Raw genomic sequence first — 25097 nt, forward strand, 5'->3', positions numbered from 1 at the left:
CCCGGTGCTCCGAAGTACAAGGGAATGTGGGAGCAGCGCATCAGGCATGTGTGCCAATTAGAAGATGCGCTGAATGTTTTCGTTGCGATTATTCATATTCATAAATAAATGCCTCCCCCTCTCCACGTTTGTCTCCCTGGGTTGGTTGCGTATCAAGGTTCTGGTGTCCAGTTCCCTTTGCATTTGCAAGTTGAAACACGCACATACATTATTCAAATCATGACGACGCAGAATGGGGATCTGGATCACTTGCCCTCCATCGAAGACAACTCAGCTTCAACTTCTCACTATGGTCCACTCCGAGTTGCCATAATAGGCGCAGGCATCGGTGGTCTCAGTGCTGCTATTGGGCTCAGACAACAAGGCCACCAAGTTGACGTAAGTAATCCTTTCTCAATAAATTGCCGAACTTGTATAAAACCGTATCAGCTTTACGAAAAGTCAAGCTTCGCCGTCGAGTTAGGTGCCGGTATCCATCTCACCCCCAACGGGAATGGTATCCTACGACGATGGGGCATCTTTGCCGAGGAGTTTGGCGGCACTCTGCTAAACCGCCGATTCGAGTTCCACTACAATGGCGAACCTATCTTGGACGAGGACCTGACGAAGCCTAATCTTCGCTGGGAGCATCCTTGGCATCTCGTTCACAGGGTTGCGCTACATGAACGATTGAAGAGAGCCGCGACTGGAGAAGATGAGATAGGTTTGCCAGCTATCCTACACACATCATCAGAAGTTGTCCATGTTTCACCAGAGAGGGGTAAAATAATCCTCGTAGATGGCACTATCATCGAGGCGGATGTCATAATAGGGGCGGATGGTGTTCATGTAAGTGTGTTCCCATAGGCACCTAGTTTAACTCCATTTAACGTCAGCCTCTAGTCCAGAAGTCGACGATTCATTTGTGACTCGATGCCCGGAGTTATCAGCTCAGGAAAGGCAGCGTTCCGATTCTTAATCCCGAGATCGTTGGCAGACGAGGACCCAGAAACACGGCCTCTTGTCGAGGCTCGAGACGCTGCGTACATGTGGTTTGCTAATGATAGACGCGTTGTTCTGTATCCTTGCAATTCGAACAAGACTCTCAACTTTGTCTGTATACACCCCGAAGAAGAGTCCCACTCAATGGCGGGTGATGGTCTGCAATTCTTTTGACGCATGTCACAAACGGCCGTTAACGTTGGCGCAGGTTGGGACAAGACTGGCTCACTCGAGCAGGTCCTCGAGGTATTCAAGAGTTTCGATCCAGTTCTTCTTCGACTATTTCGAAAGATGGATCCCAAGGAACTCAAAGTGTGGCAATTGCTGGACATGGAGAAGCCCCCGACCTGGGTGAATGAAAGGATGGCTTTGCTTGGAGATGCTGCTCATCCGTTCACGCCTTGTACGCAACCTGTACATTTTTCGCTCTTGTGTTGCTGACCAGTGTCAAGATCAGGGACAAGGGGCGAACCAAGCCATAGAAGACGCAGCTACTATTACGGTCGTGTTGCCTCGCGGCACCTGTCCGGCAGACGTGCCAGAACGCCTAAAGATGTACGAGAAGATCCGCTACGACAGAGCTCATAAAATACAGAGTGATTCCCGGAGGGCGGGCTCGGACTGGAAGGATGGAAGGCCTCAAGTCGACCGTAAGTATGGCATTCTAGAAGCGCGAGGTTAGGCTAGCTTACAGAAGTCGAGCCGCGATATTTGGAAGCTTCAACTTTGCCCACGACGCCTACCACCATGCGAGTATCATTTTCAAGCGGCATCTTTGGAAGAGCACACCAGGTGCCAAGTGGAGAATGCCTGTTTCTTTCGGGCCGTCTTATGAGTTACGCAGCCACGACTCAAGCGACTCTTTGCAGACTTTCACAACCGCTGCCGTGAGGTTCAAGGCGTCACGGACGTATCTCGAGTCTCTACTCCCGACCGAGTCGTACACTTTTGTCGCCGATGACACACTCTGCGAAGTAAGCTTTGCTATCACCACCCGGAAGAATGTGCCGTGTCTAGGGGGCGCAGACTACAGTCGGTTTGGCCTCTACCTCCATGGCGTTCAGTACAAGAGGGACGACGGCTCAACCGTTCAAGGCAGCTTTGTGCCTGTGCTTCTAGAGGATTCAGCGGACATGGTCATTTCGACAAGAGAGGAGCAAGGGATGCCTGCCCTCTTCTGCGATATAGAGGTTATCTCAACCCCACAGACCTATCAGATGAAGGCATCGTGGAGGGGTGTGGATTTCATAGATTTGGCCTTGGAGGATCTCGAGGAGGATCCTCGAGCTGCAGAAAGCACGGGAGATGATGTATCGGGCCGCGTTCTCCTATCACGTCACTTGAGGCCGAAAATTGGGGTCCCTGAGGAGCCAGGTGAGACATGCGACATCAAGGGGGGCATTGCGGATGCATCTTGCAGGGTGACCCAGAGATGGCGGATCAAGAAAGGGTCCGTTAAACTGCAGAGTCGCAGCTGGGAATCACTTCCGACGCTTCACCATGTTGCAGCAGCCTTAGCGGATATGGCCATGTATGGGATTACATCTGCCGAGGTGGTGAGTGGAACTGGTATTCCTAACAAGAGGAGGTATAGCAGAATCTAGAAGACATCGTATGCGTTGGGGTTCATATGGGCTGCTTGAGAGACCCATCTGCTAGGTCCATCGGGAAGATTAGATGCAAGGACGGAACATATGCAGAGTGAGCTGGCCATATGAGGCCGTGTTACTGGACACGATATATGCCGTGATCTGAATCCAGGTGTCAAGTCCCACTGCCAAGGCAAAGTTGAGGCCGGGTTTCACAGCAACTGAGATGGACAACCTATCGGAGGAGTGTCTGGTGAAGACGGGATGTAGATGGCCGCGTTGTGTCGATCAAAGAGGCGAGTGTCAAGTAGGTCTCATATGAACTCCATCTCCCGCATCAAAACGAGTTAGTTCAGTTCAACTCGACTCTTGCACTCCTCAACTTGTTCGTCCTCATAGTTGACACACAAGTTAGCATTCACCATGGCTGGCAACCAACTTCCCATCCCGAATCGATTCATTACTGGCCACAATCAAGCTGGCAAGGCGATATTCGAAACCTGCCTCCCCGATGCGCTCGTCAGGACGAATGTCGGGACTCATGACTTCTTCCTTGGTTATGTCACCAACGAGCACCCTGTCGATCTACAAGACAACAAGGACATTGACGTCTACAAGCAATACTTAACCCAACCTCCAGGACTCGCCGTCTCAGGAGGCAGCGTCCTTCGATTCGTCGACTTCCCACCGGGCAAGTCGGCCATGCATCGGACGGTGAGCATCGACTACGGCATTGTGCTCGAGGGCGAGATGGAGCTACTACTAGACTCAGGCGAGACCCGTCATATGAGACGCGGAGATGTGGCGATCCAGCGCGGGACGATTCACCAATGGATAAACCCTAGTGGCAACGAGTGGGCACGGATGGTGTTTATGCTCCAGGAGAGCAAGCCGTTGGTTGTGAATGGAGTCACGCTGGAGGAGGAGCTCGGCGAGATGGAAGGCAAGCTACCGCCTTCAAAGAAATAGTGTCCGGCAAGAAGGATCGAAAGGAGAAGGAGGCTGTAGAGGCCGGGAAATTGGCGTAATAAAAGTGTCAATGACAGACAGACGAGGTCTGAATGGTGCTAGAAATGGAAGGGTCCAGATCAAAGTCCCTGTCAACTTGATAAGCCGGACTTGGCGCGTGCCCTGTGGGTGCCTATTTCCATGGGATGGGTCCCGTCCGTCCTAACAAACGTGGCTGATCCGCCGGCCGCGTCTAGTTAGGCGCTCGCTCCCCCACTGGCCCTGTACTAACGCCCCCAGTTCGCCCGAGCTTGGTGATGCAAGGATCGCGTGGGCGAACTGGAGTGAACTGATCTCTACTGGACAAGCCCGGCCAGGACCGCCTCTCCTCCTCCTCCACTGAACTTGCCCCTCAGGCAGGGACTGACTCCATGGATGCCAGGACTTGACTCGACGATTCTCTTCTTCTCGTCACCGACTGCGGCTTGACTCTGCATCTCATTTTGGTCGCCTTTTTCTTCTCCTTTCCTCCTCTGGCCGCGTTTCATCCAGGTACGTCGGCGCGAATCCCCAAGGTTTCAGCCCCAATCTTGATACCTATGTCCGCCTGTTATTATGCATCATGCGAGATCGGGCTCAGCCAACCATTTGCTAATCGCACATTCAGTCTCAGGTCAAATCATCCTCTCCTGCATCTCGCAACCTTGTTCAGCCTCAAACTTTTTCTTCCATCGCAAGCTTTCTCCTATAACAAAACGATTCCCTCAAGCCCCCGGCCAACGAGTCAAGACTCCCGCCTCGATCGATACATACACATGTCGCGCTAGAGAGGAGGGCTTCACGTCCCGCCTCAGCTTTCTCTCTATCCTACATCGCTGAGCCCGGCACGGATGTACTACCATGGCTAGCCCCTCGGGTGCTTCTGGCCATTTGGCGACTGAAACTGCCAGAGACTACGACGCCCTCGTGTCGAGCGACTCTGAGAGCTCAGGTTCAGGCTCAGGCTCCTCCTTCGATAGTGATAACATTGGATCAGACCAGTCCGAGGGTTGTCCGTGGCGAACTTCTCGATTCTACGACCAAGAATGTTCACGCTACTTCGACTGCCCATCTCACACCGTCGAACGAAGCCTATCAGATAACGGATCAGTGCATCAGGAGTCTATTAACGACCCCGACGACTCCGAACCACTGCACCCCGCTGACGATCGCGACCAACAAAACGAACACGCCTCTCGTTTCTCAGACGCGGAACTTGCGCAAATCGGCATTTTCAGAGGCCCTGCGCAACCCGTACCCACGACTGAGGCTTACGCGGACATGGAGGCCACTTCTCCGGAAAGGGACGCTGGCGCAAGCGCAGGAGGCGACCCAGATTCGACAACTCCTGACGATCAAGGGGCTGCTTTGACGACAACGCAGAGGCCGACATCCGTGGAAGAGCCTGGGAGCAGTTCTCGAGACAGAGTGCCCGCGCAACCTGCAACCCTAGTTATTCCCCAGGACGATGCCGAGGACCAACCCAGTCCAACACACCGACCATCCGGCTCCGCACGCAATTCCGAGTATCGACGTACCTGGGCAGGCCCATCCCGCGAGAGAATGGATGCTCCTCTGCCCTCTGTCAGATCATTAGAAGATGCTCTACCGCCACTCCCTCGATCCTCTCGGCCATCGATATCTTCAGAACCTCCCCGACCCAGATGGCAGCCCGATAACGAAGTCACGTACTGCCCGATATGTCGCACCCAGTTCAGCTTTTTTGTACGCAAACACCATTGCAGGTAGGCTCACATGTCCCGGGATGTCTTAGGGATCTGAAACTCACGATTTTAGAAAATGTGGAAGAGTTGTCTGCAACTCGTGTTCCCCGCACAGAATCATCATTCCATACCAGTACATCGTCAGGCCACCTGGCTCAGACACGACCATGCACCAAGCGCTACTAATCGATGGTCTCGGGGCTGGATACTTTGATGTCAACGACATGTCAGGGGGTGAGCGGGTGAGGCTTTGCAATCCATGCGTTCCAGACCCCAATACTGCACCTCCGCAGAGTCCGAGCCCCCAAGCAACCCTGTCGCCTCGATCTGCTCACCAGAGATCGCGGAGCAGTATCGGCAGCGCCTATGGCACATTGCCGCCGTCCAATAGGCACGGTGCAGTCTTTGCTCCAGGCGCCAGTGGTGATCCTTATCGATACCTCTCCCCCAGGATGAGAAGCGTCACCATGGTTTGTGGCCCTTGTTTGTGTCTCCGAGTCCACACTTGCTAACAACTTTAGGTCCCTCCTTCATCTGGCTCATCATCTCCTGGTCCGTCCTATCGACAACGTAGTGGAACACACCAAACCCCTGTTGAACGTCTATTGTCTGGCGTTCAGTCCTCGTCACCTTCTTCATATCCAAATCGATATAGCTCACTTGGAGAGTCATCCTCGAGACAGAGGGCACTGCCACCAACACCTCAGATTGCAGAAGAGGACGAGTGTCCTATCTGCCATCGCGAGCTGCCCTCACAGAGTCTCCCCAACTTTGAAGCCCTTCGAGAATCACACATTACGTCGTGTATCCAAAACCATAGCACATATGGCACACCCCGTGGGGAAGGCGGAGCGCCGCCTGCTCCACGACGGACTGGCATGTACACTTACCTGGCAACAGAGAAGGACTGTATCGACGACGCCGAGTGTACCATCTGCCTGGAAGAGTTTACGGTTGGAGTTCCCATGGCGCGATTAGAATGTTTATGTCGATTTCACCGGGCGTGCATCTCGTCATGGTTCGTCAAGCACCCAGGGCGTTGTCCAGTACACCAGCATGATGGGTTTGGTTATTAAGCAAGCCTTTGTTCGCTTGGTCAAGAGTCACGGTTCACGGTTGAAGATGAGGGGGGAGTTGATTGCATATCAGACGGCGTCAAGGTTGATATTTTTGTCTGGCGGTCAGCGTGTTATTTTTACTACTACTATCCATTACTAGACACGAGCAAGCATCTCTAGGCACTCGGCACTTTCTTTTATCCTGGGTTTGGATACCTTGTTTCCAAGAATAGCGTTCGAATGGGGTTTCTATACGATGATGGGTGGGTGGCGGATTCAAATCTATATCCACGGTGTAGCAGCAGTAGTCGAATGTTGAACGACTCCTCTCTTGCTTTTCCCATGATAAATTTCCCTGTTTGAATGCCGTGCGTAGTTGCATTCCGGTGCAATAACGGAGAGCCCCCTTGTCTATAATACATCCCCTGGTCTCTGTCATGGCCCCGGTCCCACGGTACGAGGCTTGCGACAGGGCGTTTGTCAAGACGTCATTCGATCGGCACTGCAAGTCAGACTTGGGTAGTACGAGGTTGCATGAGTTTATGGTGGCTTCCCAATGTTGCTGTATTTGGTGTTGACTCTCATAGCCTGATGGTTTGATCATGGCAAGGATGAGAATACAGTCCAGACGTTGATCCCGAGATGACAACACTTCATTTACAAGGACATATTTGGTAGACCTTCTGCCTTTGCTACTATTATTTTCCATTAACAGTTAAGAAAGGCCAAAAAGGTTTACAACAGAGTAGCAATTAACCACATTCTACGTATGATACTATCTGGGCCATGACCATCCATAAAATAGGCAAGCCAATATGCCAAACATCCCGCGACTCCCATTATTTCCCGTCTTCTTCCAACAAACGGGGGACTCAAGAACGCCATGTACCAAGTAAACAACTCATGCCAGCATTCAAAACGGCTTCTCGGCATAGGTAGTCTCCTGGGCTGCCGGCAGCAGCATGGCCTTCCTCCGAGCTTTCTTCGCCATCATCATCTCATGACAAGTCATGCAAGCTCTGCCCCGGGTGCTTCTGGCATACTTGAGATCTCTGATTTGCTGCTTGCAGGCAAAACATACAAAGCATGAGGGGCAGACAGCAGTGCCAGGCCCAAGGACAAAGACGAGATCTTCGATCTTGCTGCCACAATCTACGCAATGCTGCGAACACTCATTGCAGGTAATAGTCCCATCTTCCTGGAGCATGAGTTTGCCATCTAGTTCCATGATGCAGCCGCACATACTGCATCGGAAGCAGTTTCTATGCCAATTAAAGTTCCCTTGAGTCTGTTGTTAGAAACTGCTAAAACAAACAAGGGTCAACGTGAACAGAAATCTCACCCAGTCTGAATGCTTCATCCTTTTCGAGTGGCTATGTTCACAGTTTGTCAGCAATCCTGGGAAACAACACTGGTGAATTTGCTAGCAACTAACCCCTCGGCAGCCAGTGCATTGGCATAATTCGTCACCATGGTCCTTAACACCACTTCCTGACTTATAGGCTCTTATCTCGTCGCATTCGTCCAGTCTGTTCGAGTTGGAAAAGGGAGTCTGTGTCCTCTCAGAGGCTTCTTCGTCCTCCATCATCTCAGAACTGGATTCACTCATCCAATCCCTTAGTTCTTGCTCTTCTTGGGAGAGCACGTTCCAGGTCGATCTCATGTCCTTGCTCTCGGGGCAAGGCATGGTGGGTGCTTCAGAGTTCGATAGTGAGTCGAATTTGATCTGTTTGTCAAAATCCTCCGGTGGCCACTTCAAGCCCTCCTTCAGGCTCTCGGCTTGGTAGTGTTCCCCATTCGCGAGGTCCATAGTCGTGAGAGGCATGGCGATGACTGACAGGATAGAGACATCTGCCAAGCTAAAGCCTGAGAAAATAGACCAGGTATGAGATCGTTCTGCGGAGCTGATGAATGAGCAGTCGCATGAGTTGCGCTGGTTCCGTTTATAAACCCATGACTTCTCGAGAATTCTCTCAAAAGGAAGTCTCAGCACTCTGGACTGATGTCCATTTTTAAGGTCATCTTTCTGGCTGCCGCTCCCAATACTTTCTCTGATGCGTCCTCCGATACTCCCCCTGATTGTTTCGGTGTCATAGTCGTCGCTTGCCCAGATTGTCGATCGGTCATCTCCTTGCCGCTTGGTGAAGGTGCTCCGAGCATCAAATGAGTCTTGCGATTCATTCATCATCTGCCTCAGTGTTTTGTTCTCTTGCATGACGCCTTCGATCAATGCCTCGAGGCGTTGTTGAGACTGCGACGCCTCAAGCTGAGTGTCACTGTCACCTGCTATTAGTCTCGTTCGGTTTAATATTTGAGGCTAGCAAATACCTTTGTAGGATAATTAGCATCAAGGTTAGGGAGGTCTTGTGTCTTTGAACCCTAGCCATGTGTTCTTCGATGTCTTTTGCGTACTTGGGCCATACGATAAACGCTTTCACCCGCGCAATGTTTTCCAGGGTGAGGAGAAGGGTCTGAAAGTCGGAGAATGCAATCATAGCATCACTTAGGGTCACTCTCAAGTCATCAACCTGGATCATGGCCGTTCGCTCAGGATTGAGGGAGGCGAGGTTGTCCAGATATCGTTTGAGGGAGCACAGCGCCGATTGGGCATGTTTGACTTCGTTCTTGACATCGTTAACGGTCGTCGGAGAGTTTTTGACAGAAGAAATGAAATCGAGGAGGCTATAGATCTTGCCTGCGGCTATGATAAGACCTGCTACAGATGAAGCAACACTGAAAGGTTCCATTGACGCGGAAAGACGGTGGGATCCAAATTGCAAAGAAGACGTCCATTGTAAAGAGGCTCGCGGTATCAAATAAGGGGATCAGGGCTCGCATTCAGTCCAGGAGCTGTAGAAGCACCAGACGCCCAGTTTCGCTGCATCCCCCCTTGTCGAAACTGCCATACATCGTTTCATGGAGACTAAGAGGCGAGATGCAGCCAACGATTGGAACACGGTGCTTTTTGGTGGCAGAAGCTCTCCTGGTTGGATGACAGATCATGTTTGTGTGAGGTGAGTTATCACCAACGCCTTTGAAAGGAAAGCAAAGGACGGTCACGGGATGGGCGGCTCACAAGCCGCGGCGGGAAAGAACTGTCGACATATCATCTCCAGAGTCAAATTTCGTTTGGCTAGTGTTTCGATATTTGGTGAAAAGTCGACTATGAGGTCGAATCAAGCCATGTTGCAACTCAAGCAAAGGAAGTTCACCTAAACTCTTTGTTGTGCATTTGCCTCTAATGTTAGAGCAGGGTTCGACAGGATCCTTTCAGGTCAAGCAATCGTCATGATGGGCACACGTCGTCTCTTTTAGCTCTCTCGAGCCGACTCTGTGCCACTTAACAAATTGGGCAATGGTCCGACAACTTGGAAATGAAGATCCTTATCTGGCCTGGGAGGAGGCGCTAAACTTGGTGGACAGGGTTGCAACATTATAGCGATTGGACCAAGACACACAAAAACAAGGCAAAAGCAAACAAGATCAGGAAACACTGCGATATTTTTTGTCGATTATCAGCCGGTGGACGGATATGAAGTCCGTTTTCTCCATGGCTGTATGCCCGTGCAGGGGTCTCAGGAGGGGATTCAAAGAAAGAAGGTTTAATAATGCTGGAAGTTCAGGTCGACGAGAGTGGCTGTGCATCTGCGGGTGGAGGAGAATGGGGATGGAGGTCGGAAATGGAGGCCGGAGGGCCGTGTGAAGCGCTGAGGCTCTTTTGCAGGGATGCACTGTATACTTCGTGAGTAGAACACTGACGAGAGCACATCACAGTGTACGACAGTCGCAACAGGCGAGATTGCAATGCAAGGGATTCACGGCATCTTGGTTCACCTTTGACACAGTTGGATTGACCGACGGTCCAACAGCAGGCGAGCCATTAAGGACAGGTCAGTGCAGCTGATAGCTCCCGAGGGCAACCCATGGATGGCATGGCAAGGCGAGCCATGGCGGGCGGCCTCATTGCAGCAGTTAGACGCCGTGCCACAGCAACGCCCCCCTAGACAAGGTGAATCAATCACGGGCAGTGACATTTGACGGCGTCACCGTGAGTCTGGAGTCGTGTCGTGTCTGGAACCGTTTCAGCTTGCACCTCTCTGCTGGAAGCCATCGCGAATGGAAGTAGACGCCAGCACAGCACGGTGCGCAGCCATGATTGCGACAGCAAAAGCAGCTGAAGAGCAAACAGGAAAGGTCCCGAAAAACAAAGGCATCAGGAACAGGGATTGATTCCCAGGGACCCAGCCGCCGGCGTGCACACTAAGACGTCTCTGCTCGCCTGGCGCCAGATCTTGGATGGGATGTCACCCTAGGGTCCACCGAACCAAGCCCATTTACCAGCAGAGAGTGGACGCTGGAGAGGCCAGTTCGAGTCTCCCCGGACCATCAATTACGTAGGTGCTGCTCAGCACCACAGGGGACAGGCCAGAGCCTTGGACAGCTGAGCGATTGGCCGGGTTGGGAGACGGGGGACAGGGGGCTTACGAAGGGTGGGAATGGGTTTCTTGGGATGGGGTGATAGGGTGACTCTGCATGTTTCTCCTCCTCCTTCTGGATATAGGGAAATAGCCCGAATTTGCTGGTGGGCTCATCCACGCAATAGCTCGGAGGCCAAGCGACGCTTGCTCCAGCTGTCTTGGGGTCCTCAGCTCCAGCTCCAGTTACCAACGCCGTCCTTCGGTCAGTAAGAAAAGAAACAACAACGACTTTTGCAGTGGGATGGAGATGGATGTTGTCTTTCTGTGACACGGATAGCTGCACGAACACGTACAGAGAGTTGCGAATGCTACAAGCTGTTCCCTTGACGCTTCTATGCAATACAATCATCATCGGCATCATCATATTCATGCTTCTCCCTCAATGACTCTGATGTTCTGCCAGGCCTCGCAATCACCACAGCAGAAAACTCAGGCGCCAGACTCAATTATTTCCCAGACGGGCAGCTTTGACCCACTCGCCCACCTGCCGTCGTGCGCGCCCTCGGCCCGCCCATCACCACCACTCCACCCACTGCATCATCACTGGTGTCATCCGCTGTCTGGGACTGATGATAGCTGGAGAACTCTCCGTTGCTCCAATTTCCCCCCCAGCCACAAACCAGCTCGGCTTGCGGGACCCGAGTGGTACACCAGCTGACGCCTGCAGTAGCCCGTCTGCCAAGGTACCTGCGCCGTACTGCGACTCTCCCAGAGACACCCCAGCTCCCTGACGATCGGGAGGGACCTGGCACGGCCGGGCAAGCTGCACGAGCTTGGAAGAAGCCAACCTACTCTCTCTCTCTCTGCTGCAGCAGCTGCTGCACCTTTGACCTGCACCAACCGACCTTGTGCCAGGATTTCCTCCACCTTTTGTCTCTCCCTCTCGCCGTCTCCGATAACCCAACCCTGCCTGCGCCAGGTTTCCTTTTGTCGCCCTGCATTCTTTCTCTTCTTCTCCTTCTCCTTCTCTTATTCTTCCCTTCGACCCCGTTTCAACTCATCTCCCGACAGACCTAGAGCTGCCTTTGGCTGCAGAGTCGACTCCTCCCTCGTCTCAGTCAGCCCACGACTCGACTTGACTTGGCTTGAATCGAGCCAAGGCTAGCACCTAATCCGAGCCGCCCACCCCCCGTCGTCACCTGGCACCACATCCCTCGAGAATCGGTCCCACGGTCGTCGTTTACAACCGACGCCCTACCTCTGGATGCCTCGCGACGCTCATCATAGCTTCAATTGTCCCAATTGATCACACGACGATCCGCAAACACCATCTTCGAAGCACCGACTTACAGATAGCTGTCGCGGCGACGCTGCAACGGCGTCATGTCAACCGCCAAGGAGGCCAACGAGCTGAAGCAGCAGGGAGCTGTTGAAGCCGCTGCCAACCCCGAAAGCTCCGTTACCGCCGCAGATGCCCAGAAGGAAATCGTTGAGGCTTCCCGAAATGCCGGCGTTGCTGCCTTTACCTTTGATCCCGATGCGAGCCCCGAGCAGAAGAAGGCTCAGGCCAAAGCTGTACGCTTCTCACTCTCTTGGCCCCGCGACCTCGACTAACTAAGCTTGTACCGTAGGCTATCCCACCCGAGCTGCAACACAGCAGACGGCCAAAGGGCACCGCCATCATCACCGATGTTGACGATGGCACCGGCCCTGTCGAGGACCTCCCAGAGCCCAGCAAGGATGGAGTCTTGGATGTCGCACGAGACGAGCAGGGAAAGCCTCTTGCTGATGGTGTTGACCCCGCCTCTGAAGAGCCTCCCTACTCGCGCACAGGTTGGGCTCCGAAGCTTGGATGGCCAAGCGATGAGCTTCTAGAGCAGGAAAGCTTGCTCGATCATGGGACCTGGGTGGAGGGAAAGCTCCCAGATACCCTCTACGGCGGTAGGTTCTCCATCATTTGCATATTCTCAAGCGTAGCGGACTAACATTTACAGACTGGTATCACAACACTGGACTTGTCATCTTTGCTTGTATCAGCTCCTGGCTTGTCGCTGTCTTTGGCGGCGGTCTTGCTTGGGTTATTATCATCATGGCCATTTGCTCCACCTATTACCGAACCTCTCTACGACGAGTGCGACGCAACTTCCGCGACGACATCACTCGTGAGTTGGCGCTCAAGAAGCTCGATAACGATAACGAATCCCTCGAATGGATCAACTCATTCTTGGTCAAGTTCTGGCCCATCTACCAGCCCGTTCTCGCTCAGACCGTCATCAACTCTGTCGACCAGGTTCTCAGCTCTGCCACTCCCGCCTTCCTGGATAGCTTGAAGCTCAAAACCTTTACTCTGGGTTCTAAGCCTCCGCGCATGGAGCATGTCAAGACCTATCCCAAGACCGAGGACGATATTGTCATGATGGACTGGAAGTTCAGCTTCACTCCCAACGATACCGACGATATGACTTCCCGGCAGCTCAAGAACAAGGTCAACCCTAAGATTGTGCTGGAGATCCGAATCGGGAAGGCCATGATCAGCAAGGGTCTCGACGTCATTGTTGAGGATATGGCTTTCTCCGGTATTATGCGCCTCAAGATCAAGCTTCAGATCCCCTTCCCCCACATTGACCGCGTGGAAATGTGCTTCCTCGAGCGACCTACCATTGATTACGTCTGTAAGCCGCTCGGTGGTGAGAACTTTGGTTTCGATATCAACTTTATTCCTGGCTTGGAGAGCTTCATTCTTGAGCAGATTCACGGTAACCTAGGCCCCATGATGTATGCCCCCAAGGTCTTTCCCATCGAAGTTGCCAAGATGTTGGCTGGCAACCCGGTTGATCAGGCTGTCGGTGTTGTTGCAGTGACCCTTCACGGTGCTCATGGCCTGAAGAACAGCGACAACTTTGGTGGAACCATCGATCCCTACGCATCCATCAGCTTGAACAGACGCCAGGAGCTCGCCCGGACTAAGGTCGTGGAGGACAACCCCAACCCGAGATGGAACGAGACCCACTACATCATTATCACCTCTTTCAACGATTCCCTTGATATCCAGGTTTTCGACCACAACGATTTCCGCAAGTCGAAGGAGCTCGGTGTTGCCTCTTTCCCCCTCGAGAACATCGAGGAGCTCAATGTGTACGAAAACGAACGACTCGAGGTCATTACTGACGGCAAGGCCCGTGGTGTGGTTTCTTGTGATCTCCGCTTCTTCCCTGTGCTCGAAACCATCAAGAACGCCGAAGGACGAGATGAGCCTCCGCCCGAGTCTAACCAGGGTATTCTCCGTTTCACAGTGGAGCAGGCCAAGGAACTGGATGGCACCAAGAGTATCGTGGGAATGCTCAACCCGTACGCAGTCATGTTCTTGAACGGTAAGGAGGTGCACCACACCAAGAAGCTGAAGCGCACCAATAACCCCATCTGGGACAACGGCTCAAAGGAAATTCTCATCACGGATCGCAAAAAGGCCAAGCTCGGTGTCACAGTCAAGGATGATCGAGATCTTACTGGAGACCAGGTGCTCGGCAAGTATCAGATCAAGCTCGACGAGATGCTGGAATGCATGGAACAAGGCAAGGAATGGTACAACCTACATGGCGCTCACACCGGTCGTGTCAAGATGATGGCACAGTGGAAGCCGGTGGCCATCTCTGGTGTGGCCAGCACTGGCGGCTATGTCACCCCCATTGGTGTGATGCGATTCCATTTCAAGAAGGCTACTGATCTCCGCAACTTTGAGGCCTTTGGCAAGTCGGACCCATACACTCGAGTTTTGCTCTCCGGTATTGAAAAGGCACGAACTGTCACTTTCCGCAATGACCTCAACCCTGAGTGGGACGAGGTGCTCTATGTCCCCATCCATTCTGCTCGCGACAGACTCGCCCTGGAGGTGATGGACACGGAAAAGGTCGGCAAGGACCGAAGTCTGGGAATGATCGAAGTCTTTGCTGCCGACTATGTTGCCCAAGATGAAACTGGAGAGTACCTGGTCAACGATAAGAAGCAGCACCGCGAAGACGGGCTGCGGCTTCACAACAAGGGCATTGCCAAGGGTACTCTGCACTACACGGTTGCCTTCTACCCCTGCCTCAACGTCGCCGACCCTGAAGAGGAGGAAGAGGAAGCAAAGGAAAAGGAAGAGGCGGAGAAGGAGAAGGCGGAATCTGGAGAGGAGGGCGACCTCACTCCGCAAAGGTCAGCAGATGCCGGCAAGTTCAACGCAACCCTGGACAAGCCCAAGGAAAAGGACGCCGAGCCACCCACTCCCACAACCGTTGGACGCCCCTCCACCACACAGAGGCCTTCGGTAGACGAGCCCAAGGGCCCCGCCAAGATCAGACTCACCCCGGAAGAGCTACTCAAGTACGAGAGTGGTCTGCTCATCTTCAGACTCATGGAGGCCGAGATGCCAGAGAGCCACGGTCTTCTCGAGGTTCTGGTGGACGACATGGCGTATCCCTCCTACGTGTCTTCTACTGCTCGCAGCAAGTCGCACAAGTTTGAAGAGATTGGAGACTGCTTCATTCGCGAGCTTGACTTTTCACGACTAACTCTCAGGGCTCGAAAGAAGGGTGATGACCAAGATGATCTCATGGCATCGCTTTCTGGCAACACTCTAGAAACCCTCAAGCAGTGTCTGGTATGTCATGTCCAGCTTTTTCTGTAAGATCACGAAGCTAACTTGTTCTAGAACAATCCAACAACCCTCAAGCTCAAGGGCGAGGATGGCCGTCCCGCTAGTGTCAAGGTCAGCTTGAAGTACATCCCCGTCAAGATGCAGCTCGACCCAAGTGAGAGTATCAACAACATGGGCAAGCTCCGTGTGGATATTCTGGACGGTGCGGACCTGCCTTCGGCCGATCGTAACGGCAAGAGTGATCCTTACTGCAAGTTTGAGCTCAACGGCCAGGAGATCTACAAGACCAAGGTGCAGAAGAAGACGCTGCATCCTACTTGGAACGAGTTCTTCGAGGTCAGCGTCCCATCGAGGACTGGGGCCGACTTCAAGGTCTCGGTGTGGGATTACGATTTTGCAGACAAGCCCGACTTCTTGGGCGGTGCAGACATCAACCTGGAGTCTCTGGACCCCTTCAGGCCATCTGAGACTAGATACATCCTGGATGGCAAGTCGGGAACCGTCCGGGTTCGACTCTTGTTCCGACCCGACTACGTTGTACGAACCCGTCAAGGTACATCGACGTTTGGCGGAACATTCTCGAGTGCTCCTGGACGTATCATGACTGGCGTCGCCGGTGCGCCTATCAAGGGCGGCGTGGCAGTGGCTGGAGTCGTCGGTCATGGTGTTGGAAAGGGTGCCTCGTTCCTCCGTCGCGGTCTGTTCAATAAGAAGGAGAACGGCGACATTGAGGAGGAGACGGTGCCAGAGGTGGTAGAGCCCCCGACTATGGCGTCCAACGGCAGTGCAGGATCCAACGGTGGTCTTCGACGGCCCCCTGCCATTGTGGAGGAGGGTGACGCGCCTGCAATGGGACGGCCATCCACCAGCAATGGCCACTCCCGGTCAAAGAGCATTGGACAGTCGTCGGTCCATAGCACACTCCCTGGTGGTGCTCAAGGCGGTACCGCGTCCTTCACTGTGGTGGGAGCGTCAGGATTCCCGCCAGCGTCGGATCTGTACATCATCATCTCGCAGATCAATCCTAGGGAGAAGACGGTGGGCAAGACCAAGCACTTCAAGTCGTCGTCAGGCCAGTGGCAATTTGACGAGACGTTCAAGTTCCCCTGCACACCGGACGCGCAGTTCAAGATTGAGGCCAAGGGGCAGCACCTGTTTGGTAGCGATGACGACCTTGGCGAGCACATCTACTTTGTGGATGAGTCTGGTGCTTCGACAGCCAAGGATCTATCTGTGGGCAGCGGAAGCGTGACGCTCAAGAGCACCTTTCAGCCTGCGGAGCCAAGCCTGGCGCCCGAGAGCCCCAAAACTCAGCTTCGAAGAAGCTTCCTGAGCAAGCGAGAGGGACGGACCAGCAGGGAGGTGACGCCAAATCCCTAAGCTGGGTGCCTCGTCTTGTCTCTGCTTGACACGCGTGATGTTTCTTTGAGTTCCTCTTTTTGTGTTATGATGCGACTACTACAAATCTCGATATTGTTTTCCTGGATTGTGAAGGTTGGTGAAAGTTAGGTCACCTAGGGAATGGAGGGTGTTCTCTTATGGGCGGAAAGGGAAGAGGACAAGACGTCTTGACTGCAGAGACCAAAGTGGTAGCTTCATTTACTTGAGTTTGATATCCTCTGGAAGTTGGGTTCGGTTCCTTGGCGCGGATTGGATTCAATAGGGTATAGGTAATTAGGTAGGAGATTAGTAAGATGCCCGGGAAGGGGTGAATGAATGAATTGAAAAGCATTTAATCAAAGAATATTCATGTTCCATGGTTTGAATTGCTAAGAACCGCCTATGATAGAGAGGTTGGTGATGCTTCTAGTTGATAATGTTGATGTCTGATATCCAAGGCACCAACAAGGCATCCACTAGGCCGCACAGGGGAGCGTCACCTATGGCAGGTACGTACCCCACCAACTGCCAGCAGGTGCTCTCAGTTGACGCGCGCAATGGGAGCTGCCTGAGCCTCAGCTTGACTGGACTGGAGCTTCTGCCAATCCACACTCAAGCACCAACCATCACCACCACCGCCGCCATCGCCATCACCTCCTCCACGACGACAATACCCCAATCTCGACCGCGAACAATAATCGGCGGCCTTGATTAGATAATCTCGACTCTCAAATCTTGTCTCCTAGACACTCCCAAGAGCTCTCTACTGCCGCGGCAAGCGATCCTCCATCGCCAGCCAGTTCCAGGGCGTCAACATCGTCATCGACGAGCCACCACGACCTTTGTAGACTTGCCGTCACTTCATCACAGCAAATATGGACTCCCTTGTCGCAAAATACAGCCGGCCGGCGTACCAGCAGAATGAGTCCTTTGAGGACCAGGATGATCTGTTGAATCCCATGGCCGACCTCTCTATCAAGTTTGCCATGCCTCCCGTTGCTCAGGTTCGCCATTAACCCTCCTCTGAGAGCTCCAAAAGCTCTCCCTAATCTAAATATGCTAACTCGAATCTCCAGCCCTCATCATGGCTCCGAGCTGCCACCGATGACCGATCCAACCCCGACTGCCCCATCAAGATCGCCCACGGAACCACGACCCTGGCTTTCCGCTTCCAAGGCGGCATCATCGTCGCTACCGACTCGCGAGCCACGGCCGGCAACTGGATCGCCTCGCAGACTGTCAAGAAGGTGATTGAGATCAACAGCGTCCTCCTGGGCACCATGGCCGGTGGCGCCGCCGACTGCCAGTACTGGCTCGCCTGGCTGGGCATGCAGTGCCGCCTGCACGAGCTCCGACACAAGCGCCGCATCAGCGTGGCCGCCGCCAGCAAGATCCTCGCCAACCTCGTCTACAGCTACAAGGGCATGGGCCTCAGCATGGGCACCATGTGCGCTGGTGTCACTAAGGAGGAGGGTCCCGCCCTCTACTACGTCGACAGCGACGGCACCCGCCTCGCCGGCAACCTCTTCTGCGTCGGTTCCGGTCAGACCTTTGCCTACGGTGTGCTCGACGCCGAGTACCGCTACGATCTGACGGACGAGGAGGCCCTCGAGCTCGGCAAGCGAAGTATCCTGGCCGCCACCCACCGAGACGCCTACTCTGGTGGCTTCATCAACCTGTACCACGTCAAGGAGGAGGGCTGGGTCAAGCACGGCTTCAACGACACCAACCCCATCTTCTGGAAGACCAAGCTGGAGAAGGGTGAGTTCACCAACGTGACGAGCGAGCTGGATTAGACGGGACATTAGAGGGACGTGGATGATAGAGGGTTGGTTCTTGTACCGGTTCAGCTGGAGGGTATAAAGCTCCAGATGGGCCGTGTAATATGTACAACAAAGGCTTTTCTGTTGTGAAAGGTTCATCTAGATTCCAACGCCTGCCCGTGATGTCTTTGAGAATTACAATAGTATACAGGGCGAGCACACGGCTCATGCTCACATGAAGATTTAAATCATGACTCTCGTCTCACCCAACCTTCAACGCCCAATATGCCCTCCCCATGCTCCGGGTCCATAGGCCATTTTCCAATCCCCGTGATGTTCACCTCAGACTCCCAACCGGCCTGGAACATCTCCATGCCCGTCCACGCAATCATGGCGGCGTTGTCGGTGCAGAGCTCAACAGGTGGTGCTACGATTTGTAAATGTTCAAACCCACGAACTGCCAGCATCCGTCGAAGAACGTGCATGAGGAAACGATTGCTCGCCACGCCGCCAGCCACGACGAGTGTCTTTGCCTCACACAGCTCTGGTCTATCCTCCAAGGCTACGCATAGCCGACCCGCGAGATGTGTAAACGCTGCCATCATGGTGTGTTGTGCCAGTTTCTGGCGCTCAACCATAGACATAGATGAGCCTGATTCCGTAGCAATATTGTGCACATGCGTGTATATACTGCTAAAGGAAAAGGCAAGCTTACGACTCTGCCTAAACGGTGTCGGCACAACCCAGTCATGCCCTGACGGAGGTGGTTCCATCTCAGCAGCCCGCGAGGCTGGCGGCGTAAAGACAGCTTCGTAAGCAGACTCCATGTCCTCGCTCGGAGGAAAGGCAAAAGCCTCAAGGAGACGACCGTACATGACGTGGTCGCTCGAGTCAAAGACGTCCGCGGGGAGTATGTCGCGGGCTGTCTGGTCGAGCAGGTTCCCGACGGCAATATCGCCGCTCGTGGCGAGGATGGCGTGATCGGTGAGACCGGAGGAGTAGACGAGCTGTGTGTGTCCTCCGGAGACGAGAAGAGACAGGAAAGGAAACTCGGGTCCAGATCGAGTCCTCCCTTCCGTCTCCTTCTCTCCCATGCTCATACCCAACGCTCTCACCAGACGAGGTGTCAAGGCGTGAGCCTGCATATGATGAACCCCCACCAACGGCACACCCCAAGCAACAGCAAGTCCCTTTGCCATATCAATCCCAATCCCTAAATTAGAGCGCATCCCAGGCCCACGCGTCACCGAGACAAAGTCCGGAATCTGCTTGCGAGCACCACCAGGCGCAGTGCAATGCCTTCCATCACCGACATGGTCAGGCAGAGCGTCGAGGGCGCGGCGGACGAGGGGTGCCAGCGCAGAGCTATGGCCTTTTACGGCGACCAGTGGGTGTATTCCCTTGAAGGCGCGGTTGTCGGATGATATGCGCTCGTTGAAGAGGAGCTCGGTCGACTTGGGTGTGTGTCGGAGGATGGCGACTCCAGTGTCGTCGCAGGACGTCTCGATGGCGAGCGTCACGAGGGAGCGGCTACGGCGCTGGAGGATGGCGACGGTGGGGAGGCGCCGACGGCTGCATTGTAGGAGGGAGTGCATCGACGGAGCACGGTAGACGGCGGATGGTGGGTTTCGGTTGAAGCTTTTGAAAGCGACGCCGGTCGGTAATTTTTAGTTTACGGCAGATGGCGGAACCGGACGGCCCCACTATCCGGTGTGGGGGCCGGAGCATTCAAGAACCTCACTCACATAGGCAAACAACTTGAAATCACAGTTTATGAATTCAATCTAGCTTTTTTATAGACTAATCAAGGATCCTAGAAGCTCCGTTTTATCCAGACGCCCCGTCCAATGCATCCGCTACATGCTCCCATTAATCAGATTAAGTACTGTGCTGTATTTTTTTTTCACACCCAGTTTACCCATTGGCATTTACATCCTCCGGTCCCGCCGTCGAATCCGCCAAACTTCTCGTCCCCGTCTGATCGCTTGTTGATCCATGTTCCACCGTAGGCAATGTTGTTGGCCAGCAACTTGGGATTGCCCTCATCTACCTGCTGCCGGTTGTTAATCGGCCACGCCCACACAAACTTCTTCCCCCGGTCTCCGCCGTGTGTATCCATGGTCACTGTCACCGGGTACGGCATTGTGCCTGGTCGGATCAGCTCCGTGGAACCATCGATGCTACCCATGCCCTTAGGCTCGAGTAGCGATGATGTGTTGCTTGCGAGCTTGCGTGTCCAGATTTGGACCAACAGCCGTGTCTCGCTCCAGGTGGTGAGGAAGTCGGCCTCAGTCTCCCCGCAGCCGCCATCCTCGTCCAATGGAATGTCACCCTCATCAGTGTTGTTGAGAACCGTTACCGATTTCAGGTAGATGGTTCGCTTGAAGTATGTGTAGAACCCGTAGTGCTCGGTGGGGAGACCACGGTCGTAGAGCCGCACCGGTTGCTGCACAGGCTTTGGCAGCAACACAGCTGGCTTGGGTTTGCCGTCTGTATCTAGCTCAGGCGGCGGAAGAGCGTCAGTCAGGTTGACCTTGACTTCCGGTGAGCTATCACGCTTAACCAGCTCCTTGGTCTCCTGGGTCTCGATAGAATCCACCAGGCTGATGTAGAAAGGCGTTGCTTCACCTGCCTTCTCCTTCGACTTGATGTCGTCAGTCGTATTGCCCAAGAACCACATCTCCTGAAAGTTTGGCTGGTCAGGGCTGGGTTCAAAGTCGGTTGTCTGTCGCTCTCGGATCAAGCTGCTCGCACGCGCCGCAATACCCATACTTCGGCGGTGCTTGGCTGAAGGGGGGTCTCCGTTGGGAACCTTCCACTCATTGCGTGTACTGTTGTCCCACTGGATCTGCATCATGATGGTCGGCTGGGTAGGCTTGTAAGGGGAAACCGACTTGTGCTGCTCCTTGGGGAGAGCACAGCTCCACATGGTCGAGGGCTCAGTGCAGCCAGACTTGGCCACAACATTGTCTGGTCCAACCACCGTCAGACCTCCTGTGGGCATAGGAGGGAAATCTGTCAGGTTGACCCAAATCGAGGGGAGTTCCTTCTTGTGGTGGGGGCGGCTCAAAACAACTCCTAGTGTGATCGCCAGAATCATCAGAGCAATAATGACGCCAGCCACAATCATCCAAACCCGTCGACGTTTGCGTCCCTCCCGACCAGTTCGACCAAAGCAGCCCTCCTTAGGGATACATCCCCTGCCCCTCCAGAAACCACCCAAGCGTCGGGCTACCACGTCTTCCTTCTCGTGTCGACGTCGTGTACGCTCGACCTTGGTCATTTGCGTCCCATCAGCAAGCGAATGTTCTTGGGGTACAAAGGTTCCAATCGGCCGTGTTGGGAGCGGCATCTGCGAGAGTCGAATATTGTCCCGAACGTTCTCGCGAGGAGCAGGCGTCAATGGGACTTCTTGCAAATGAGTACCCCTCTGAGAGGACATGGTTGAGGCAAGACCCGGGGACATAGGCCCGGGAGACGTGGGTCCAGGAGATGGTGGAAATTGGGTCTGGAGAGCATGTCCAGGTGGCAGCACAGCCGCGTACTTGATCGGCGTGCCTTCAGTCTTTTTTGGCGGAGGTGAGTATGGGGGTGGCACGTCAGACATAACCTCTGACGTGATGACAATCCGCGGCTTCATAATGCTCGAGGTTGCGTTGGGGACTGGGGATGACCGGGCGGTTGAAGGGCCAGAAGAAGACTCAGCTATGCTTTCGATACGAGGCGAGGGCGTTCGACGTGGCATGGGCTCCTTGACGATGGGTGTCTGGAATGGACCAAGCAGCAGGTTCGGCGTGAGGTACAGGTTCGGGTTTGAATTCGGGTTTTGGATTTGTTTCGGCTGGGGCTTGTCCTCAACCTTGTTCCACCACTCATCAATGCGAATATCTTTGGGTGATTCAAAGGTCTGCTTCAAAGCGGTCGTAAAGGTGAGCCTCTTGTCCATGAAGGGAGTGACAACATGATGATCCCACCACCCGCGAGTCTTGGAACCAGCGCTGTCTGGGGTCACTCCGGGTGACTTGGTCTTCAACTGTTTCTGTGGGCTTGAGGTTCCATCCTCTTCAAAGAGGGTGCATGGGGTCCCGCTATCCGAGTCCTCGGGAGCGTTACCGCCCATGTCGATGCTAACATGCCGATTGTTTTGTGCCTTCTTGAAGTTTTCTGGAACCGCTGGTACTGGAGGGGCGTCGCTATCGGGGGGGACTGGGAATTGCGAATAGATGCTCGAAGCATAGCGGATCGTGCTGAACGAGGAGGCAGTATCGGGGGTATCAGGCGACCATACTGACTTTTGTTGAGCAGCAGTGGGAAGTGGCTTGGAAGTAGGAGCAGGAGCAGCGAGGTTATCAGGCGCCGGTTGTTGCCGAGGAGGTTCGGGATGAGGAGTCTCGATAGGGGTTGGTGAAGTATTGTAGCCTCCCACGGAACCATTTGCCTCTTCAGACGAAAGAGAAATGCCAATCACGATGGGTCGGTCATCTGGTGAGAGCTTTGGGTCCAGAGTTCGTGCTGACTGGGCCGATAGTTGTTGAGGCGAGGCGGTCGCTGGACTTTGATCCTTGCCCCTCTTGAACCAGTTCCAGTTTCCTACTGAAGCCGAGTTTGGCTCTCCTTCCAGAGCCCTCAGGGCAGCAGCATCAACGAATCTTCCAGTACGACCCACTGGTGTGTGCCTGGTATGGCCGAAGTTGGTCTGGCGTCGGAAAGTAGACATGTCGGTAATGAGCTTGATACCTGCCTTGGCATTTTGGGCCTTTTGGCGTTGTCGAGACTTGACTCGTGTGGCTCTAGCAGCGGAGACTCTCGATGATCGTTGTCCGTAAAGCTTGGAAGTTCGAGATGATACACGATGCGCGGGGGTGAAGCCGGTCGAGGCCTGCTCGCCGGCGTGGATTGGCGCAATGTGGTCATCGTCCTCCCAGTCTTCCCAGTCCTCCTGTACTCGCGGTTGGGCTGCTGTATATGGAGGAGGGTAAGGTGGGAGTTGAGACTGTGCGGAATAGTTCATGGTGTGATGTCGAAGTGTATTAGATAGAAATAGAAAGGAAAGAGAGTCGAATAGGGAAAGAAAGGGAGCAGCAACGGGTCATCAAACATGCAAGGCTGGCTCTCGAATGTTGACAATGATCATGTGTTTTGTTGGTAAGGACTTCAACAACGCGGTCGGTCGAACGGTAAGTCGTGGCGTAAAACGAGACAGATGATGCAGACAGAACGATCAACAAAGAATGAATATCCCAAACAGGTCAATGAGGGGGTTGACAGACAATCAATGAGGTATTGTTCAGAACAAAGGAAAGGAACTTGACCAAGGAAATAGATGAAAAGGGAATAGTTTGCCCGTGGCCAAAAGACTGACAATGAGCAGTGAGAAAGAAGGAAAAGGTCAAAAGGGCAGATTCTAAAGAAAAACAATGGGCAACGCTACGTGAATAGGAAAGTTGGGCGAATGTGAGGATGCGGCCGATACCACCACCGCCCGCCACTGCATACTGCACTGTCGGCCTGGGACAAAAGACCCGCCAGAAATGGGCTGGGCCAAGGGCGCAAGCCCTCTTGATTGGGCTAGGCCAGGAGACTTGCATCGATTCGCAACATGGCTAAATAAAGCCTCTTGAAGCCCAGACGTTAAACAACGGCTCATAGGCGGGGGGTTGAATGAGCTGGCGCAACCAGATGTATGGAATAGCCGCCCAGCTTTGGGGTTCGGCTCTTTGATTGGCCAGGTGTAAGCGCCGACGTATGTTGTGCGTGATTGGATGCTTGTCGCGGGTCGATGGATTGGCGACCACATCCCCAGCATCCAACGCCGAACCAGAGCGCGAGATACAGGGACCAGGGGAGATTGCTCATCAAACAGAGAAGGAATGTCTCTGATGGTGATGCAGACGAGAGCTCGATTGGTGCATGTCGCGATGATTCGGATCCGGATGCTCCCATCCGGCAGCCGTTGATCTGTTGGCAGTCCCTGGTAGGTAGGTTGTAGGCGTCAGGTGAGTGCTGGAGGATCATTTCTCCTGCCTGTATGCAGGTGTAGTAGTATTTGAATGCGGTCGCTTGGCCAATTCGTCGTCAGCATTTGACGAATTCCGACACGAATATCTGCATACTGCAAGCCATAGTCAATGCCCCATTGGAGTGAAGACATTTTGAATCTCGGAAGTCAGATAAATCTCATTGTGAGGGTGATTGTGTTTTGGATGAGGTTGATGGTAGGAAGTGAGCGGATGTGGTTCAGCATCACACGACAAGCAGAGGCTCCTTCCTTAACACAGCGCAGCAGAGCTTCACTTGAAAATGACTGACGCGCCGGCTTGACTCACACAATCTCCTGACATGCAAGTCAATATTCCTTAAGGATTCATGGGGCCTTCTTTGCGTCGAGCAGGTTGCAGAACTGGCCTGGCTGGTGTTGCTGCCGAGCCTACCCTGGGGCGGAGCGTAGGCCAGAAAGGTCGAGACCCAGTGGCCGAGTGCTTCATCTTAAATCGGCCCCTCGGCCTCCGGTTTCGACGTTGTATGGTGAGAGGCCGCCCAGAAACGACTCTTAGAATGACA

General features: G+C 53.8%; 5 protein-coding genes across 5 annotated transcripts; 4 read left to right on the top strand and 1 right to left on the bottom strand.

Annotated features, from left to right (window-relative positions):
* Nucleotides 1–108: 108 nt before the first annotated feature.
* On the top strand, nucleotides 109–2585 carry NECHADRAFT_92755 (uncharacterized protein; the record flags this gene model as incomplete). Its single annotated transcript, XM_003051690.1, has 8 exons — nucleotides 109–163; nucleotides 275–378; nucleotides 430–828; nucleotides 876–889; nucleotides 930–1138; nucleotides 1190–1384; nucleotides 1434–1631; nucleotides 1684–2585. 8 exons carry the CDS (start codon nucleotides 109–111, stop codon nucleotides 2583–2585), a joined length of 2076 nt encoding a protein of 691 aa, XP_003051736.1.
* Nucleotides 2586–2993: 408 nt separating this feature from the next.
* Nucleotides 2994–7058, top strand: NECHADRAFT_104124 (uncharacterized protein; the record flags this gene model as incomplete). The annotated part of the gene is made up of 7 exons (XM_003051691.1): nucleotides 2994–3463; nucleotides 4288–4335; nucleotides 4427–4985; nucleotides 5022–5043; nucleotides 5104–5302; nucleotides 5397–5751; nucleotides 5803–7058. 7 exons carry the CDS (start codon nucleotides 2994–2996, stop codon nucleotides 6355–6357), a joined length of 2208 nt encoding a protein of 735 aa, XP_003051737.1. The 3' UTR covers nucleotides 6358–7058.
* A 5082-nt stretch (nucleotides 7059–12140) lies between these two features.
* On the top strand, nucleotides 12141–17135 carry NECHADRAFT_100103 (uncharacterized protein; the record flags this gene model as incomplete). Its single annotated transcript, XM_003051692.1, has 4 exons — nucleotides 12141–12332; nucleotides 12389–12698; nucleotides 12752–15396; nucleotides 15448–17135. The coding sequence occupies 4 exons, from the start codon at nucleotides 12141–12143 to the stop codon at nucleotides 16771–16773; spliced, it is 4473 nt and encodes a 1490-aa protein (XP_003051738.1). The 3' UTR covers nucleotides 16774–17135.
* Nucleotides 17136–17398: 263 nt separating this feature from the next.
* Nucleotides 17399–18700, top strand: NECHADRAFT_68440 (uncharacterized protein). The gene is made up of 2 exons (XM_003051693.1): nucleotides 17399–17777; nucleotides 17850–18700. Exons 1-2 carry the CDS (start codon nucleotides 17649–17651, stop codon nucleotides 18567–18569), a joined length of 849 nt encoding a protein of 282 aa, XP_003051739.1. The 5' UTR covers nucleotides 17399–17648; the 3' UTR covers nucleotides 18570–18700.
* An 84-nt stretch (nucleotides 18701–18784) lies between these two features.
* On the bottom strand, nucleotides 18785–23547 carry NECHADRAFT_38722 (uncharacterized protein; the record flags this gene model as incomplete). Its single annotated transcript, XM_003052143.1, has 2 exons — nucleotides 18785–20074; nucleotides 20455–23547. The coding sequence occupies 2 exons, from the start codon at nucleotides 23545–23547 to the stop codon at nucleotides 18785–18787; spliced, it is 4383 nt and encodes a 1460-aa protein (XP_003052189.1).
* Nucleotides 23548–25097: the final 1550 nt, after the last annotated feature.

The sequence above is a fragment of the Fusarium vanettenii genome (genome assembly GCF_000151355.1).
Source record: "Fusarium vanettenii 77-13-4 chromosome 4 genomic scaffold NECHAsca_3_chr4_2_0, whole genome shotgun sequence".
NCBI lineage: Eukaryota > Fungi > Ascomycota > Sordariomycetes > Hypocreales > Nectriaceae > Fusarium > Fusarium vanettenii.

Coding starts and splice junctions, on each gene's coding strand:
- NECHADRAFT_68440 (XM_003051693.1), top strand. CDS start 17,649: ATGGACTCCCTTGTCGCAAAATACAGCCGGCCGGCGTACCAGCAGAAT. Junction 17,778..17,849: donor CCATGCCTCCCGTTGCTCAG/GTTCGCCATTAA, acceptor TCGAATCTCCAG/CCCTCATCATGGCTCCGAGC.